The sequence below is a fragment of the Embiotoca jacksoni genome, unplaced genomic scaffold, assembly GCF_022577435.1.
Source record: "Embiotoca jacksoni isolate LCO1_2020_lvr unplaced genomic scaffold, fEmbJac1.0.p SCAF_12, whole genome shotgun sequence".
NCBI classification, from domain to species: domain Eukaryota; kingdom Metazoa; phylum Chordata; class Actinopteri; family Embiotocidae; genus Embiotoca; species Embiotoca jacksoni.
In genome coordinates, this window is record NW_027185252.1 from 6,369,738 (window position 1) to 6,389,252 (window position 19,515).

Genomic DNA, 19,515 nt, shown 5'->3' on the forward strand with positions numbered 1-19,515 from the left:
TGTGTCACCTTGGCATTTATCTACAGATGCTCATTCTGAACTTTAAAATCCTGCAGCTTGTTGGATGTTTTTTTTTTTTTTTTACTGGGAAGGAGTGTGGTGCCTTAATGGACTTGATAATGGGGATCTGTCTTGTGACAGCCATTACCGGCTGAGTTTAATGCGCACTCTCAAGGTAGTATGTTGACATTTTCAGCTTGGCACAACCAAAGGCTTGGCTCGTCACGCATGCTGCTTCTATGTGCCCAGTCTTTCAAGGATAATGAGCTAATTTGTTTTTCAACAGGACAGTGCTAACGTTAAGAAGGGAGCAGATTTCAAAGGAAAAGTCAGCGCCTCTTTGGTAAAAAGGAAAGAACCGTACCTTTATGAGACAGGGAATTCTTCTGAGATATAGTGGACGTACTCAAGTCCTCAAGCAAATTTGTTCTCGGTTATTAGGGCTTTAGCTCTTTGGTTTTTGACAGTACATGCTCATTATTTAGTTCCATGTAATAACATGGAAAATAAGAGTAAAAGTAGAACAGCTTTTTGCCACCAAAAGCCTTACTTTTTTTGTTTTTACAAAATCCGAAGCAAAGCAACAAGCTCTTCCTGTTTACAGAATATACACAACATATACCTTTTTTTTTTTTTTTCTTACACAAGAACACAGATTTATGAATATTTTTTTGCTTAAAATAGAACCAAAGGAGTGATAAGTTAGAGAGAGGAATTCTTAATTACATTATTAAATAGCAAATGGATGATGGATAAGCTGCTGTTGATCGAATTAAAATAATTCCTTATTTGTGCAACTAGTGCATATGAAATCCAGATAAGCTTTTTGACTGAGAAGATTTTGGTGCTCAGAATTAAAAACACTTGAATACAGATTAGAAATACAGAGAGAGAAATGTTACACCTTTTGCATTAATGAATTGGTCTATGCACAATTTACTTAAAGTTGCTCTCGAAGATCTCCATTTCGTTCTCTTTGGCAACACCTGTGGTGATAAGCTGTACTTACAGTTAGCAAACAGGTGAGTTGAAGAGCAAGACTGTTTTAATAGACTTGTCTACCCTCTCTGGCTGAACAACCACTTACATGGGAGGAAAAACGCTTCACAAACTGTGTACAACTTGTGATTTTTCTTAGGAATGTTGCCAAAAACACCAAGCTCATTCAATTCCTAATACTGCAAATGTAAGCCCTTTCATCAGTGGGTCAATCCCCTTTATGTTATCTCAATTGGTGATAGATAGTGAGTTAACAGATCTAGTTAAATACAAATTTTCAAAATGTTTTGAATCATTCCAAATTACCCCTATAAAGGCATCTCTAAGAGTATATGGTAAATGTCCTGCACTTTCTAACGCCTTTTACCTTGGCAGTCTCAAAGCACTTTACAATTTGCCTCCCGTTCACACTCACATTCACACACCAACTGTGGCAGAGCTACCATTCAAGATGCTTGCCTGCCATTGGGAGGAACTTAGGCTTCAGAGTTTTGCCCAAGGACACCTCAGCTTTGGAAAGTAGGACCTGGGGTTAAACTGCCAACCTTTCAATTCAACCACAGCTGCATAACAGAACTTAAAATTAAATCGGTCCTTCTCCCATCTGCCTTATTATAGTTTGTTTACTTTTGCCTGCACCATTACCCTCATCTAAAGACCTGACTAGTGTTAATTGCAATTTCATTAATATTTACTTCCTTTGAAATGTCACGACTGCCTGTGGAGTTTACAGGTCTCACGGAGGAGAAAGACACGTCATTGTTGGCTTTGTGGCTTTAAAACAGTTAGAGGACAACAGTTCTTCAGACCTTTTAGTTTATTGATTTAATGCATTTTTATTTAAATGTGGTAAAATATGTTAAAGCACCTCACTGTAATTTTGTTATTTGCATTTTCAGCATTGAGGGGGTGGTAAAAGGTCCCTTACTGTCCAGCACTGATGCCAAATGCTACATTACACAGGTCTTGTGTCTTTTAACTGCTTGCCATTTCATCCGTGTATTGCTTAACTCAGCAGAATGAATCAGCAATATAAGCCCATCAAGCAGATTTAACACTGAGTCAGGTCTCAGTTAACGATTGAAGTTACTTTACAAAATGGGTAAATACAGTATTTCCCATCAGGCTTGCATATGAACATATGTCCGGCCTTGTTCATGCTTTGGGAAGAGTTGGCTGGGGTTTTGAGTGCCAATGTGAGCGTCAGTGGGGTTGTTTGGCTAACTAACTCTTAATGCATTGGACTACCATTACCGACATGTCTAAAACACTGCAAATAATGTCACTGGAGGGCTTTAGTTGCTTAAAGCCTACATTTTTACACAAATTTGATATAAATGGTGCAACAAGTATCTTTGATGTGATGAGGAATTGTTCACTGCCAATTATGTTAGGTGATACCCAATCACTTCAGAAGCACTAGGAGGTTGAAAGTCAGGTGGTGACTCATGCAGACACTTGCAGTGGTGCAGATTGTCAAAGTAGTACGAGACATCCTGAAGTAACTGCCTTTCTTCATAGTATTCCTAATCTGCTAAAAAAGCAAGTGTGTTGCTGTTCCCTATTGATATGATGTTTGTTTGCTTTACTGCATGGTTTTATGTTGTGTTCGCCACCACATATATAGTCTAATGTATAGATGTCTCCTCCTTTTTATCATTTAAAGTGTCTCACTGTTGTCCATAACTGAAACAAACACATCCATGAATTGTATTAATACACTAAGCTTTAGTTGTATCATCCTCATGAGCTCTTCATGATACTTAATGACATTTTGTGGGAGGTAAAGAGACTGTATGCATCTTTAAGAAAGATGTGCATTTATACCTATTCAACATCTGGCTAGAATACATCACAGGCCACTTCTCAAACAACTCACAGATGTACTTCAGTGTAAAGTTGCGCTTTTGCTACCGAAAATATTAGCTGCTGCAGACAGACTGAGTCGATGTATGAAATGAGAGCAGGATTGCCAAATGAATTTAAAAACATGTGTCTGCGAGATGTCAGGGGAAAACTAAATCACTTAGGCACTTAAAGAGGTTTTACTCTGGAGCCCTCAACTACTTCTTTACACAGTTATCGCATATACCACATGTTAGCGCAGTTGAGGAGATGAAAGAATAAGGGACTGAGCAGCATATGTTGAAATTCAGACTGACTTAACCTTACATATTACATTTAGCTTTGATTTTCATTGGAAAGGCATAGGCTTGTTTTTTTTTGTGAAGAGTTGATGCAACCACTGGTTTTGCAACTCTGTCCTATTATTAGACCCTAAAGAGCTGCCAGATATTTGAGCACCGTTGTTGAACGCAGACTTTTAAAAAGCTGCTTGTAGGAGAAACAAAACCTGCTGACAGATTATTCCAATCATGTTGTTTAATCCTTGAACCTTGTGGCCTGACTTTGTACAACAGAGGAAGAGAGCAACGCTGAGTGAACTTGTAATATGTCATTATTTATTTTTGCATGCTTGAGATGCAGATGAGCTGAGAAAGACAAGGGCAGGTTGTAATGAATAACATGCAGGGTGACATTAACAGGACAAGTGAGAGGCAAACACAGAGGGATCAAATGAGAAAGAAAAGACAGAGGGAGATATGTAGACAAGGAGAAAGAAAAGGAGACCAGAAAACAACAGACACAGAGAGGAAAAAAGAGATGGTATCAGAGCAAATGACACATTACCAAGAGAGAACGTGAGATGTTTTCTAATTCCACCTAGTCTGTCCCTTTCCCAGTGGTGAATGAGTCATGATTATCCTCTGAAAATGCGAGCATATCTTGTTCAATAGCACCATCCAAATCAATCACCACAAAACCCAAACACATGTTTGCCATATAAAAGCTAGGCTCCCTATTCACCTATTTCAACATTCAGCTCACTGCTGCCAGTAGAGCACCTTGTCCCAACAGGCACAGCTGCATGTTGATAGTAAGAAGGCTAATCAACCTCATACAAGCAAAAAAACAAAACAAAAAAGCACACCCGCATCATTGCGTCTGCAAAGGACTGTTATTCACATTAGACTGACCATATTAGCCCTGGAAGGAACAGTGGCTGTGCTAAGTTGATGAGAGAACAAGTGACAGAGTCGAAAGCACTCTAAAAGAGGATGGAAGGAGAAGAGAGATAACGAGGGAAACAGAGTGGTGGGGACGCATTTAAATGGCTTCATATAAACACAGTTTCAGAGTGACATTTGTCGTTTTGTTATAACCGAAATCAAGATAATGTTGGAAGGAAAGTCACGATCTTTTATGTTGCAGGCTGAGACTTCCCGCACATGTCTCCTCTGTGAAGTACATGAAACGCGCAGTGCTTCGGGGAAAAGGGTGAAGTCACTACCAATTGTTCAACAGTAGAAACTGATGCCACGAGACATGGCAGCAAGATGTATCATGTTATGGTGTTGTTGTTTTTATCATTGGCTGGTGGCATATGATTCATTGATGGAGTAGCAGTTAGTGACTCTTTCTGAGAACGGTGTGCCACCCCTCTGTGTGTTAATTTACCAAATGTATAGAGCGGGTTGCATTAGGTCAAGCTCTTTTCCAGGGGTGCAGAAATACAAACTCTGGGCCTCTTTCCTTGGGTACCAGCTGCCAAACAATATCTTTGAGCATAAATTTCACAGGGCGCAGCAGCTGTCTAGTCTTGTCAGCTCTGATGTCATAAATAATGAGAACCAGCTCTAAAAAAAATAGGAACATAGTCGAGGAGACATGAAAGCACTACATAACATATTGGGTCTTATTGTCAACCCACAAGCCATTTTGGTTTTCAATACACTGTACATAAAAAAAAAAGAAACTGCAGCATCTCAAGCACTGAACATAGAGCACACAAAGCAATTATAAAATATGTTTTGCATAAAACACACAATTTTGAAAAATGGCTATGGTGAAGGTGAAGACTCCTGTGTTGTCACATATTGTGACCGATAAGATTAACAAGACTTGTGAAGCATGGTTTAAGGCCTACAAAGATGCTAGCCAATGTACGGCCTACTACTTGTAGTGCAACGCTTCCACCATCACAGTGAATCATTTAGAAGTTAGTGGAGCCGTTTCAGACAGTAGGAAGTCAAGAAGTGCTGATAAGTAATAGCAACAAGAGCCATTTACTTTTGAGTTCTAGCTCTGGGAGAAAAGTTGATTTGATTTTGCAATCAGAGAATACAAGTATTTAGTTCAGTAGTCTCATAGTAAACTCAGTTCTTCTTTCTTCTGTTCTTCTGGTTTGTCATTATTCATATGATAATCATCTCTTCATAATAATTACATTTTTCCTCTTTGTGTGTACCTGAAGGCAAATGTTCTTTGTCTGTGTATTTTAAAGGTTAACCCGGTTATCATTAAATATAAACAAGGGTAAAATATCAAAAGATGGCGACTCAGGTTGTAAATTTGAAACTCTCTACAAGGTTTTAATTGCTTAATGGAAGATTTTCTTTTTCAGATTGTGCTACATGGTTAAGACAATTATCAGACCATGCAACTATGTATAACCTACCAATGAAAACACAGTCCTGTGGTCTCTAGTCACTTTAATATGATTTACTCTGCATGCTATATAAGATCGAAGAAATACTGTTCCCATATTATGCTACGTAACGGAATATATTTCTTTTGTGACAACGACAGCAGCTCTAGAATGTTAAGCGGTTTTTCTATGACAGTACTATAACAATTCAAAATATGCCATTTAATCACCTTTTTTTTTCTTCTTCTTGGAATCATTCAACAGCTTTTTTTAATTTTTAAATCTTAGCACTGGTGAGTTTTGAGGGCTTTTAAGTGTCTACCATATAAAGAAGTGGAAACATTGACATGAATAATATACTGTGATGCAATTTTTTTCTCATCTTATTAGTTCTTTAAGATTATTAGACAGACAAAACTGACGGGACTGATATGCCACATCAGGGATAATGTTATTACATTGTCAGCATCTTCCTGACCCACCTGCAATCCCATTTCAAAACACCCCCACAAATGCATCCTCTGTAAGGTAAGACATTTTTGGGCAGACAGTTAATTTTCGAGGCTGAAAGGTTTTTGTGTTGTATTGAATTGCATTATACAGCATTGTGAGGTTATCCTGACGCCACAAGACAAAACAGAAATTGAACAGTAAAGCATCACAAAGGTCATATTTATTACAGTGCTGTTTTGTTGGTTTGCACTGCACTGCACAGCACAGGTCCTGCTATTATTGTATCTACGTCCTGGAAATAAACAGTATACTGCACAAAGCCTTATACTGCTATTCTACCTGTCAGTTGTCTGGAGGGTATAATTTACTGCAGCGAAATACACCATAGCAGTTCAGATGACATGGGCAGTCTTAGCATCAATAGTATTGACAGGCATATGTACCCTTATCGTAGTCTGACAGCAGGAGAGCAGGTCCTGGGGAAAGGCCATGGATGTTTATCTTTCCAAACGAAAGCACAAGACGGGACTGAGTGAGTGAAGAAGAGCGAGAGAGAGATTCATTCTTACTCGAGATGCAACGTTGCTGTACTCTTAAATGTTGAACTAAGCCTTGGCACAGCTGCCATATAATCGCGATCTTTCCTTTCTGTGTGGTGAAGAACTATTATGTTGTGGGATGTTGCCAAAAGCAGAGTGGAAGGGGCCCATTTATAAGGAAATAACACAACATCAGTGTCCACATTGATGACTATGATATGGATCTTTTAAACCTCTTATAAAATTTTCACCAGATAAAACAGCTTTAAAGAAGAGCACCATGTACCAGATTTCCTTGCTGAATATTTAAAAAAACATTTGTCACTAATTTTGCTGTAGACTAAATGTCAGCACTTTATTTTGTGATCAGTACTTTGTGCTGAAAAGAGGAGGAATGTGATCAGTAACTGTGAAGAATCTCAGTCATCCAGGTCATAGTCTATAGTGTGAACTGAAGGCAACAGGACCAGTCAGTTAGAACTGAAGAAGGTTTTCGGATGACGGGTAAAACTTCAAGCATGTCCTGTTGCGTTTGGATAACACTTAAGGAGTATAATCTAGTGTTGACAGTTCAGAAATATGTGTGATAGCTCTTCATTTTTCTTACAGTTTTTAGTTTAGTTTTTGCTCCAACAATTTAAGCACAAATTCAAGCGTGTATTCAAGCTGTTGTAGTTTCCTTGTCAAGATTAGAATTATATATTAAGTCAAAGATTGTTTTCTTTGTAAACCAAAACTATTTTTTTCAATCAGCTTCCAATTTATACGTTGAATCATTTCTCTTATCTCATAATTTCATATTTAGAAGGAATAAATGTATACTAATCCTGACAATAACAAGGAATATAATAATACGTCAAAGCCTTTTCAAACATCTCCCTGATTAATATAAATCACACCATTTTCATTGAATGTATTACAAGCTGTCTCAATAAAATCAGAGTTACACTATTGTTGCTGCAGGGTAGAGTAGTGTTGACAACATTGAAACATTTATCTCAGTGGTGACTCCTCTGAATCCTAGAATTGCTAAATGAGATTGTCTTATTTAGACTGTGAAATCACTGAGACAGACCCAATTCATGCAATATTCATCGCAGTGGTGGTGTGGTGGTTTGTTCCATCCCTTCATATTACATTGGTAAAATCAGGGCAAGACACTGACGACATCCACTTTTAATGGCAAAGCAGATTGTAAGGCAAAACGCTGTAATATCTTCTTTTTTTTCAGCCTGGTGTCTTGATGATACTTTTCCTAATCTCCTGCCCATCTGCGCATAACTTATCTGGTTTGATGAGGCAAGGATTTATGCAGAAAAATGCCATGTGCTTTAGTTGATCAGCCCTAATCCACAGGCCAGATGTCCTTTATAACACTTTCAATCATGAGTGTAGGAACATGAAAGATACTGCATGCGCTCTTCAAGCCCCTTCTCTAATTTGGTCGCTTCATTTGCTGACAGTTTGGGAAATAAAAACATGATGCATGTGATGGTAACTGTATCAGCGTCTTAAAGATATGCAACGTTGATTAGAAGTGTTTAAAAATTCATACACCTCAACTGAATTCATCATCCCTCGATCGACCACACTGAGAAGAAAATGACTCCACAGTGGGCTTGTTAGATTAGTAAATCTCTTTCCAAATAAAGCAGCTGCTGTTTGCATCTCCCCAATGTTACTCCTCGTAAGCTCTTAAAAAACTAGTGAAAAGACATCTATCCTTCAATACCTGATCCATATATTCATCAATTTTTTTCAAATATACATAATTACATGCAGTCACAGCATGATTTTTGGTTACGTCACATGCTACATCCTGGCAAGGGGAGCTATTCCTTTGAGACGCATGTATAAGACTGCAGTTATATGCTGACATTAAATGTCAGTTAGCCAGTAGGAAATGAATGATGGCCTCTGTCCACTTCAGGGAGAACATTTAAGAGTCATTATTCCACCATTATCATCCTTGCCAATGACTGTAGAGCACTCCTCCCTCCTGTCAGTTGGCTGTCTGCTGTATAATACGCCCGGGGTGTCCATTATGAAGCCAAAATGGCTGCAGATGCACTTTAGCCACAGTCTGGTAAAAATGGCTGAAGGAGGGTGGTTAACGGTAACGGCTCTTTAAAAGTAAAAAAAAGTTTCAATTAATCTTAAAGCACGATTTCGAGTAAAGAGTTCAACTTCTTGGACTGGCAGATGGTGGAACATGTGAGATGAAAATGATACTGCAGTAACTTTGGAAACAGAAGCGCTAACAGTAACACAGGCAAAAAAAACAAAGGTTGTCAATCATTCTGAACGCTGCCTCATTTATTGGCAGGAGTTATACCATGACATCTGGTATAGCTGTGACTAGTGATTATATTTACTATCGATCCATCTGTTAAAGGAGCGATTCATTATTAATTACTTGTTTAGTCCTGTGGTTTTTTTTAACCACTCTACAAGTGGCCTCCCTTTTGAGGGAGTACAACTGCTACTACAGGAAATGACTGTATTGTCATAGTCAGCTGTTTGAAATTGAGACCCACAGATGTAAATTCTCAGAAAATACAATGACAAAAAATAGATTCAACTCACTCATTGGGATGGCTGAGCTTGCACAGAAGGCATTGAGAAGGTCTGAGTAGGTCCAAGATGCAAACTATCTTCATTCATAACAGTTTCAAAATTATGAATATGTAAAAACAGAAAGGAGGCGACTCTTAACATTAAAGAAGCTTTAAATTAATATTTTTTGCCATTTTACATGTAGTCAATTATCAGAACTGTTGCAGATGTATTTTCTGGTAATGGACTAATACTTTCAGATTTAATAAATGAACAAGCAGGGTCTAAACAAAAATAACACTATATCCATTCCTGTAAAGTTTATACTGATCCGGCTGTTGAAAGGGATTCAGAAACTAGCAGGAACAGACTGTTTCTGTTTTCAGTTTGGTGCAATACAAATTTTATTGGTGCCAAATGACTCATTTAAACATTGTATCAGAGTTAAAGCATGCTCTGGATTTGCAGTACTGTCAGTTACATGACTTTTACAGAGCAGAGTGCTGGCATTTCATGGTGAATTACAGAATACTTGCCAAGTGCCCTGTTTCACATGTTGGCATGCATATACATCTGTGTCTGTCTCTCCCACTCACACTCACATACAAACAGGAACATTATCTGCCCTTCTCTCATACCCTTTCCATTTTTCCTTCTTGCTCTGCACTCTTTTTTTTTGTTGCACTTCCGCTACAACATCTACGGTGCATCTGCGTCTACAAATGTGTGATTTTCCTACTTTCCAGCTACTCCTTAGTATGTTATTTAGTTTCCCTGGACTCCCTGTACTCATGATTTACAGTGCCTTAATGCAGTCGTGTGCTTGCAGTCAGCAGATAAAATTGTCATTTGTCACATTAATAGTCCTTCCCTTCTGCCATACATTAAGGCATGCATACACAACCCTTTGCCAGTATGGCTCCATTCAGAACCCCCCCACCCCTCCACCCCTCCGCCTCACCCTTCCCTCTCAGACCTCTCGCCTCATGTCTTTTCTCCACAACCACTCTCCTTTTTCTTCACATCTTGACACATATCATGGTGGATTTGACATCATGGGATTTGACATGTTCATGTTGTCTTCTTATAGTGTTCTGTCTCAAAGGTTTGTATGATATAAGATGGTCTCAGCGCTGTTGCTTTTCAGACACTATACAGACTATACAGTATAATGAGGCTGTATTATGAAATGCAGTGAGAACATTTAATTGCTGTTTTGTACAATATGCTCAACTTTTTGTGCTGAAATTATAACATCCCTGCTGTGTGAAAAAGAGTGAGTTGAATTTTAAAAGCAGCGCTTGCTGAAGCCCGTCCCGTGTCACATGCAAAATTTGACAATCCCTGGAGTAGATGATTATGCAGCTCATAACAGAAATAACGCTTCAAATTAAATGCAAATCCAATATTCTTCATGTTAACTGTTTTGCATTTGGATTCCCATCACTTTCTCTTTTGTGGTAATTGCCTTTTTCTGTGTTTTGCATTTTGTAACATAAGAGGAGACAAATACATTTTGCTTTATTATTTGAATAATCAAGAAGGATAAAATAGGATAAAACTTTTTCAATCCCAAAGGAAATGGTAGTGCCAGATGTTTCTTAAAAGTTACAATAACTAAAAAGAAAAAACAACAGAGTAATTAAGATAAAATGCATAAAGAATAAATGTTGTGGGTCCTCAAAGTAAAACAATATGAGTCACTGGATGAAGTGGCCAATACTCCAAAATGCAAATTATGACTATGGAAGACTTTTTGCAGTGTGCCGAGTGAAGCCTCTCCTTATCTACAAGTGTAGAACAGTCTATGGGACATGTTCCTCTGACTCTCCTCTATTGAGTATATCAGTGAATTTTTCTGTTGAAAACATTAGAGGATCTTTTAAAGCTTCTTACAGAGTTTATCAGTTCCACAATTTCCATCTCACCTGTATGTTGCCTTGCAGACATGTCTCAGAAAAACACTCTCGCTTTGTCAGTAATGTTAACTCGTCCATTTTAACCGCCAACAATCTCACAGTCCCTGTAATGAATGTAAAAGACACGGTCAGTATGTCCTCTTCCTTAGCCATCGTTTCCTCCCAGCTCTGCAGCTCTGGTATTTTCTCTTCAGCTCCTTCAGCTTTCTACTTCATAAAAACAGAAATCCAGAGGATGTAAATAAATATAGAAAAGAGTATAAAAAGACAAAGCGGAACAAGAGCAACTTTGGCAGGCTGATGCCCGGGACAGTACCGGAAATTATGATGGTCAAGAAAATGTTCAGTGATTTTCCACAAAGAAACATGACAGGAATATAAGATGAGAATGTGATATCAGATCAGAGTGAATCTTGTATCTTATTAAAATTACCTGATGGGGGTTGCATGTCGTTAGTTTTAGCCTGCGTGTGAAATTAAGATCATTATCCCATTTTGTAGATGTGATGAGCTATGATGTGTCTTACCTACCAACACTGCATCTATCGGTATGCAATGTAGAGGTTTGAAATTATTTTGCAAAAGAAAGGCCTAAGATATGGTGTAGTGTAGTTCTTTACAGTGGCAAAAATAAAGTCTGTTTAATATGGACTAAACATCGTTTCATTTTGGTTGACTCAATCGTCTTTTTAGGATATTGTTCATGTCAGATTATATAAGGAGTAAATAACACACGTCAAATATGCCAGATCACTTCAACCTGAAGTCTACCTGCTGTCCTTAACTATTTACCACTGCTTAGAACAGCTTTTCTTGTCAATTTTAAACTTCAAAGATGTCGTTTTCATGGTTGAAAGATTTTTGGCATTTTCCCCCACCAGACATTATCACTGCTTTAAGACGATCTAAAACAGATTTTGCCCAAATTACATGTGTAAATAAAAATGTAGGGACGTTAAGACCCACCACAGACATTGCAAGCATGTGTCTGCAGTCTTAATCCCTGCTTGTATACAGATATTCATCGTGCATGAAAGTGAGAGAGACAGAGTGAAAGGTATGTGGGACATTATTTAGCTGAGACTAGTGTGAGGAATCATTTTTCATCTAACTCTACTGTATCCTGCTCAAATGTTCCTCATTTTTATTTGTGACAGATTCCTCCCACTCAGGCTCCACTTCTCTTCTGTTTTGCTAAGAACCACACTGTCTCCTGTTGCTTTGAGTCATCTGCTGTTTTCAAGTGGCTGTTACCTTTAGCAACAATTTCCCCTTTAATCAGCTGTCTAATTTTTTACTGTGGAAAAGGATTAGAGGATGCCCCTCTCTGAATCTCTCATCTACACATTATAATACAACTTCAGTGCCATCCCCTGACTTTCTGTGATCTGTTCTCAACTGCAGAGGCTCAGACATAATCCCAAAATGAATACACAGAGCCATCTCAAACTTTTAAGGCCACTGTGCTGTCAGAAAATATTTTTAAAAGCAAGATGTTTAAATTGATGACTTTTTTTTTTTTTTTCAGTTTTAGCTCATTCCTTTTCTTCTTCTGATCCTGATTTTCTCTATCTGTTGTTTCGTACTGCTCTTGGTTTTTACACCTCTGTTCCAGCAACAGCTGTAGCTGGAGGCATGATGGTTTTGCATTGTTCGCCCTAATGTCTGTCCATCTCCTTGCATTATTTCTTTACTCTTTTCTCTGGATTCACACTTTCTCTTTTTCTTTCCTCTGTCTAGCATGTGAGTTGATGAACCAGGGGATCCTTGCTCTGGTCACATCCACTGGCTGTGCAGCTGCAAGTGCGCTGCAGTCTCTGACGGACGCAATGCACATCCCCCACTTATTCATTCAAAGAAATGGGGATGGTGGACCCCGCACTGCCTGCCAGCTCAACCCCAGCCCAGACGGAGAGAGCTACACATTGGCCGCCCGCCCACCTGTTCGAATCAGCGATGTCCTGCTCACCCTTATCTCAGAACTCTACTGGCAGAAGTTCATCATCTTTTACGAAAGCGACTACGGTGAGTGTGGATAAATGAGAGTACCTGATCGTTAAATGTATCTCATAAACATAGCATTTGTATGTGAGATGATCTCACGTGATCTCACGATTTGCATTTAAATGTAAACGCTCCAAAACCACCAGCAGTGTCAGGGGGAGATCAGGCTGCAGCTGAAATAAAGCTGTATTCACACTGAGAATTAATATGCAGAAAACAATACACCAAGTGGGAACTAAGATGAAATAAGATCATCCCTCCCACACAGACACACACATACTGTACTGTAAAAAATAAATCAAAACTTCAGTAGAAATTGTAAGAAAAAACAAGATCTGGTTGCTGAATTCACCATTAGTAGCATCTTCATGACGAGATAAATCTGAGCCGAATTGGCTCATTTGTGGCACCCTCATTCGGTTGGGATGTATCCCAACTGTACTTTATATGTTCTCAAATGTTATTCATTTCTGTTTTATTATTCTCACCACAATGTCTCTGTGGACCAGACCGCTCTTGACCTACATTTGCCTAAAGGCGCTGTGGATAAAGGAATGATTGGCAAGGCAGTATAAGGCTAGAAAGATGAAAAAAAGTATATATTGCTGCATTGCCATTCCTCAGATGAGACTCTGCCTCTGCTGGCTAATCTTTTTACTACTTGGAAGAGTGCAATCTAGAAGGGAGTATAAATCTGTTTTATTTTTCCAGTACTCGAAACAGCTACGCTACAGTTGATGTAGTGGATAGTAAAGCAAGCCCTCCAGGGAATGCAGCCACCCAACAACCCATGCAAGTTTACAAACCAGAGTTTCGACACTAAGGCAGTGATCTGTGTGAATGCATGTGATATTTACAGAGATCTGTCCTTGGACTTGTTTTTGACATTGGAATCCCCTTTAGAAAGCGCTCTCTCAGCATTGAGTTGGATCGATAAAAAAATCCCACCGTGGAAGAGTATCTGTCTGTCTGTTTTTCTGTCTGCCTGTGTGTGTTGCTCTAACAAGCAGTCTTACTGGCTGTCTTGTTCTTTTCTGACTAGCTAGCTCCCTACATCTCTGTTTGACTAGCTAGGTCACCATGTGTCTGACCATCTGTTTCGTTCGAGAGCTTTTTCTGTGACTGGTTTGCTTTCTGTTTGTGGTACTGACTGTCTGGCTAACTATCCATCTCATTTCTGATCAGCTGCCTCCCTAACCAGCTCTGTGTCTTCAACTAAATAGCTGTCTATGTCTCCGTGCGACTAGTTAGGTTGTTTTTCTATGTGTCTGTTTTGCAGTTTGTCGATCGATGGATCCATCTGTATTTTAGAGAATTTTCAGACATATTTTTCCCCTGTGGCAATACACATCCATTCACTAAATCTTATTCTATCAGAAACCACGATAACAGTATGTAGCATAGTGCACAATGCATTTAATTGCCAGCCCAGTAAGAGGGAACGTACAGTACTGTTTTAGGCACTGAAGTAAAGTAAGGACAATAATATACTTTGTTTACATTGCAAGTGCTTTACAAGAAAAATTATAATTAAAAGCAAAGTTTAAATTAAATAGTCCATTGAAAAGAAATGTGAACGCTAAGGAGCTACATATGAGATAAAGTAAGATAATGCCTTTGTATATGATCAGTTTTAAGAAATAACTTAAAAAATATAATATAAAACCATATAAAGGCGCACTTATAAAAATATTTTTTTCGGAGGGATTTAAAAGAAGGTACGGACCTCACCAATCTTGTTCCAGAGATCAGGGGCCCTATCAGAAAAGGCCTGAAGGCATGGTCGTCCTTAGTCCTCAGCCTGGACTGTGGAATGCTCAAGCAGAGCCTTGGCTAATCATCTCAGATTGCGACCAGACACATACAGTATCAGAAGATCAGAAATGTACTTGAGCCTAGGCTGGTCCTTAAAGTTATCAATAATATCTTGAAATACATTTTTAAAATGAACTGGGAGCCAATAAAGAGAAGCTAAACTAAGAGTAATGTTCTTCCTCAGAGTCTAACTTGAGCATTCTGGACAAACTGTATTTTATGTAAACTATGATGACTCGGACATCTGTAGAGTGAGTGAAAAAAGTCAGAACGAGAGGAATTGAAAGCATTGAGGACAGTCTGAAGATATCTGTTAAATAATATTGAAATCAATTTGGAGAGTCTGAAGTGATTATTACAGATGACACAAACATTTCTGAAGTTTGGGGCATTATCTGTGTCAAGGCCAATGATAATTACCCCAGCTTTATCAATATTCAGAAAGCTCTGTGCACTCCGGTATTTAAGGTCATAAATTCAGTCATTGAGTGCATTCATTTTATAAAAATATAATTGCCTTTAAATGAGAGGTACAAGTGTGTGCCATCTGCATATGATTGGAACCTCACATTATGTCTGCAGATGACTTACCCCAGGGGTAATATTTATAGAACAAGAGTGGACCAAGGACTGAACCCTGGGGTATCCCACATGTGATATTCACAGTGGGTGACTGTGACCTGCAAATGGCTACACTAGAAGATCTATCGTTTAAGTAGAAAATAAACCACTTTAAACTAAAACAGAGACACCCACCAGTTAGTGAGATGCTCCAATAAAACAAAATGATCAACAGTATCAAAAAAAAGCACTTAGGTCTAACAGAACTAAAACTGAAGATGTTCCAGCGTTAGTGGCAATCAGATCACTCAGCACTAGAGGGAGTGCAGGCTCAATATTGTGGTTTGCCTTAAATCTAGACTGAAATATCTCAAAAAGTCAGTTTAACACCCCCCCCCCCCCAAAAAAAAAAAAAAAAAAAAAAAAGAGAAATCAATTGTTTAGCTTCATTTTCCCAGGAGCCTTAGAAAGAAAAGGTAGTTGGGAGATTGGTCTGAAAATGTCCTGGGAGTTGGCATCTAAAGAAAGTATTTTTCAGATGGTTTTGAGCAATTGCACTCTTAAAATAAAATGGGGCTGAATGGGTCAATAGTGACATTTGTTATAGAGAAAGTGGCTGACAGAAATATACACTTCTCTATAATCTCACTGGCAGCATGTTGAGATCAAACACAGAGGGCATCACTATTTTAATCACCTCTGAGAGAGTCAATTGACTGAAAGAATGAGGCAGTTTAAAAATAAATCATTGTATCTTGTGCAGGGGGGCTTTGGACTGTGTTGGCAAAATTCCTCACATTTCTCAGGGGAGGAGTCCATGTTGATACTTGGAGGAGTCTCTGTGGCACAGTTAATAAAGTCACTTCATACAAACAGACGTAAACAGAAAAAAATATATAGATCCAATCAATATTTGCTGTGGCCTTTGAAACAGTAGTGATTCTCCTAGGTACAGTTTTTATAAGGTACTTGGCAGGAAAGCTGTTCCAAGCATCTTGGAGAACTTCACAGTTCTTCTGTGGATTTAGGCTTTCTTAACCGCTTCTTTCTCTGCATGTACTAAAGAGATAGAAGAGACGGACTCAATGCTGTTGAGATCAGAGCTACAGTATGTAGGGGTGATACAATCTGTAGCAGGACTCCTTGTTCTTCTTGTCGCTGAAGATGATTCTTTATGACTGTGAATGTATGTTTGGGCTGACTGTCATGCTGCAGGATGAATTTGAATGTGAATAGATCACCTCCCTGATGGTGTTGCACAGTGGATAAGAATCTGAACATCGAATGTCCATCAGATTTTTGCACAGTACTGTATGTGTAATGCATCAAGGCTCAGTTTAATAAGGCACTGTTCGAACAAAATAGCCTTTTTTAAGTCGGCACCATTGACATTTGTGCTTGTGTTACACTGTTTAACTGTGCACTCATTTAATTAAGGAATGTAGCGCCTAATTAGGATCCTCATCACAGAGCAGTCAAAATACCCGTGGTGCCTGCCTTGAAGCAGTACTACAGTGACCCACACTACCGTCTGCAGAGAGATTTACTCTCTGCAAATCTGTGTTGGCACTCGGGGAATGTTGAATTTATACTTTGCACGAGTGAGCAGGGGGAAGTAGCTGCAGCAGTTCAATCATTTCTACTCGTATTATATTTTTGTTTGCATGTGTGTGTCTGATAAATGTGTGTATAAGAAATGTAATCAGTGTGTACTTTCTTCAGCTTCGTTGAGTTGCTTGAGTTGTATTTACCTTTCCAAACTGCAGGGGGTATTGTGCTTGTATTGGCAAGACGAGTGTCAATACAATTCCTGAGTTTCAATAATAATACCTTTTTGATAGTTTACATAGAACATGTTTTTCAACAAAACTCTTTTTTTCATTCAACATAAGGAGACAGACTTCTCATATCTTAGATGTTCTGTTACTCAAACAGCCACAAAAAGCAGCTTTTTATTACTCTACTACACAAAGACTGACTACCTTGAAAAACAAATGTGTTCTCCACTGAATTTAATAAAATTATCCACTCAATCATTCTTAATCAAAAGTACTCACTCTATAAACCACTTTGTGATTAAATCATTGATTTGACCATTTTTGGTCTAAAAAATTATTTTCGTTATTGTAACATACTATACGTTTTATACATCACTTGAAAAGCACTTTGAAAGCTTTTTTTTAGGTGCATTAATAACACTTCTAGTCTATCAAATAATTTATTCACTCAATTATTTGGCTGCTGTAATTTTAGTAGGTTTTTTTTCTGGTGTTAAAGCACTTGAGACGTGCAATACAAGGTTAGTTCGGTTTGCTTACTTTATCATAACCTGGGGAAGCAGGACTGAAAAAAATACACAACATTTAATTCGACAACATTTGGTCTATTGCGCTTAATTTATTTACCCGGAGGGCAAATGTGCTACTTCCTAAAAGTGGATTCAGATTTAGGTTTAAAAATATTCAAACACTTTCTGTTGGCAGAAAAGCTTGAAACATTGGTTGATGACAGATTTTTAACTACAGACATTAAAGACATTTCACAAATGTAAAGATCTTGGGCTTTGGCAATTGTCAGGAGATGATCTATTTGTTTATGTAAGCCCAGTAGCCAATAAATACACAAGAAAGAAAAAAAAATGAATTTGAATGAAAACTTATTCTTGAAATTATTCTGAATAATACAGGTTTGTACAGTACATTTTCCAATTAAAACTGCTGGGTAATCAGGAAAGTTTATTTTAATGATATTTGTCACATTCTTGAGCCATTGTCAATTTTTGGAACCGAGAACAATAGACAGTATAAGTGCTTCATAAAAAAAAAAAAAAAAAAAAAAAAAAAAATATGATAAGCAGGTAGCTGCTTTTAGTGTTGGAACCAATACAAATGTAATAACATTATCAAAATCAATGTTTGCCACAAATCTCACGCTCCCCTTTCAAGTTTCATGACATGTGGTGGGATGGAAATCTTTTTATTTTGGTCTAATACATAAGGGCAGTAAGTGGTAAGCAGAAAACGTGTTATTATAGTACCTTTAACACATCATTGTGCTGCAGAAGCAGTTGTATGCAAAGGTTTGAGCCCCTGGAACAAATAAAATATGTTGTTAATTGTTTTCATATGAAAAGAAGTAAATACATCCCTTGCAGCAAAAAAAAAAACATTAAACATTTTTCAAATGTAAGTGCACTATTGCTTTTTCTTTAATGAACTCAAACAAATAGAAAAAGAAAAATCTGTAATTGTGGCATGTACTTAAAGCACTGAGTCAGCATTTATTAAGCACTGCAGTAGCAGCTATCATAACCTTGTGTAACCAGCTAAGGGTCTTTGTTTTCAACATTTCATAATTGCAGCTCTTCCTTGCAGATCACTTACAGATTTGAGAGACTTTTTAGCATTTTTGGTTGCACAATATGTTTAACATCTGCACACAGTGTGTCAACTGTTAACTTGATTCTGATTTCTTTTACAACCCCGTTTCCCAAAAAGTTGGGACGCTGTGTAAAATGTAAATAAAAACAGAATACAATGATTTATTCACACTTTACACACTGTCCCAACTTTTTTGGAAACAGGGTTGTACTTGTCTATGAAATAACAGAGCTTTTACTTTTTGCAGGTTTTAATATATGTTTGCTGTTGCTGATTATTTCCATCTTTAGTCAACAAAATATGCAATTGGCCCAGGGTCCTCAAATGATTGTGTACATCTGGATTGCTGTGATATTATATCCTATTATGTACATAACAATAACATGGCTGCAAGATGCATTGAGATGTTAACCATTAAATTACAGTTACAGTATTATTTTGGACCGTAGAATATCATCAGCATTGCCTAAGGATGTCTTTTTTTCAATAACCATAATCAGATTTGCTGATTGACTGTGACAAGGCACCGTGCTAATCGGGGAGCATCAGGGCATTTAGTCTGTGAATCTCAATCTAGTAAATGTAGAGTATCACTGTCTTCAGAAACATGATCGTTTCAGAGATTTAAAAAATATAATTTTGTTCTATTTTTTATCTGATATTTAAGCCTTTTGACCAAAACTGTCTGAAAGAACATGTTGATAAGATATTTAATTTTAAAATTAATTAGAAGGAGGATTACTATACTGAGGCCATCGTTATATTTAAAGGGGGTGTGAACTTTGTGTGATGGATGTCTG

The 19,515-nt window shown here is 37.9% G+C and overlaps 1 protein-coding gene across 3 annotated transcripts in view; it reads left to right on the forward strand.

The window, feature by feature from the left end:
- The window catches only part of grid1a (glutamate receptor, ionotropic, delta 1a), a 220,829-nt gene that overhangs the window by 116,617 nt on the left and 84,697 nt on the right, over positions 1-19,515 (forward strand). For all 3 annotated transcript variants that reach the window (XM_069144450.1, XM_069144448.1, XM_069144451.1), the window contains exon 3: positions 12,696-12,980. In XM_069144450.1, the coding sequence (XP_069000551.1) occupies positions 12,696-12,980 (285 nt within the window). The remainder of the gene's footprint in view (positions 1-12,695; positions 12,981-19,515) is intronic.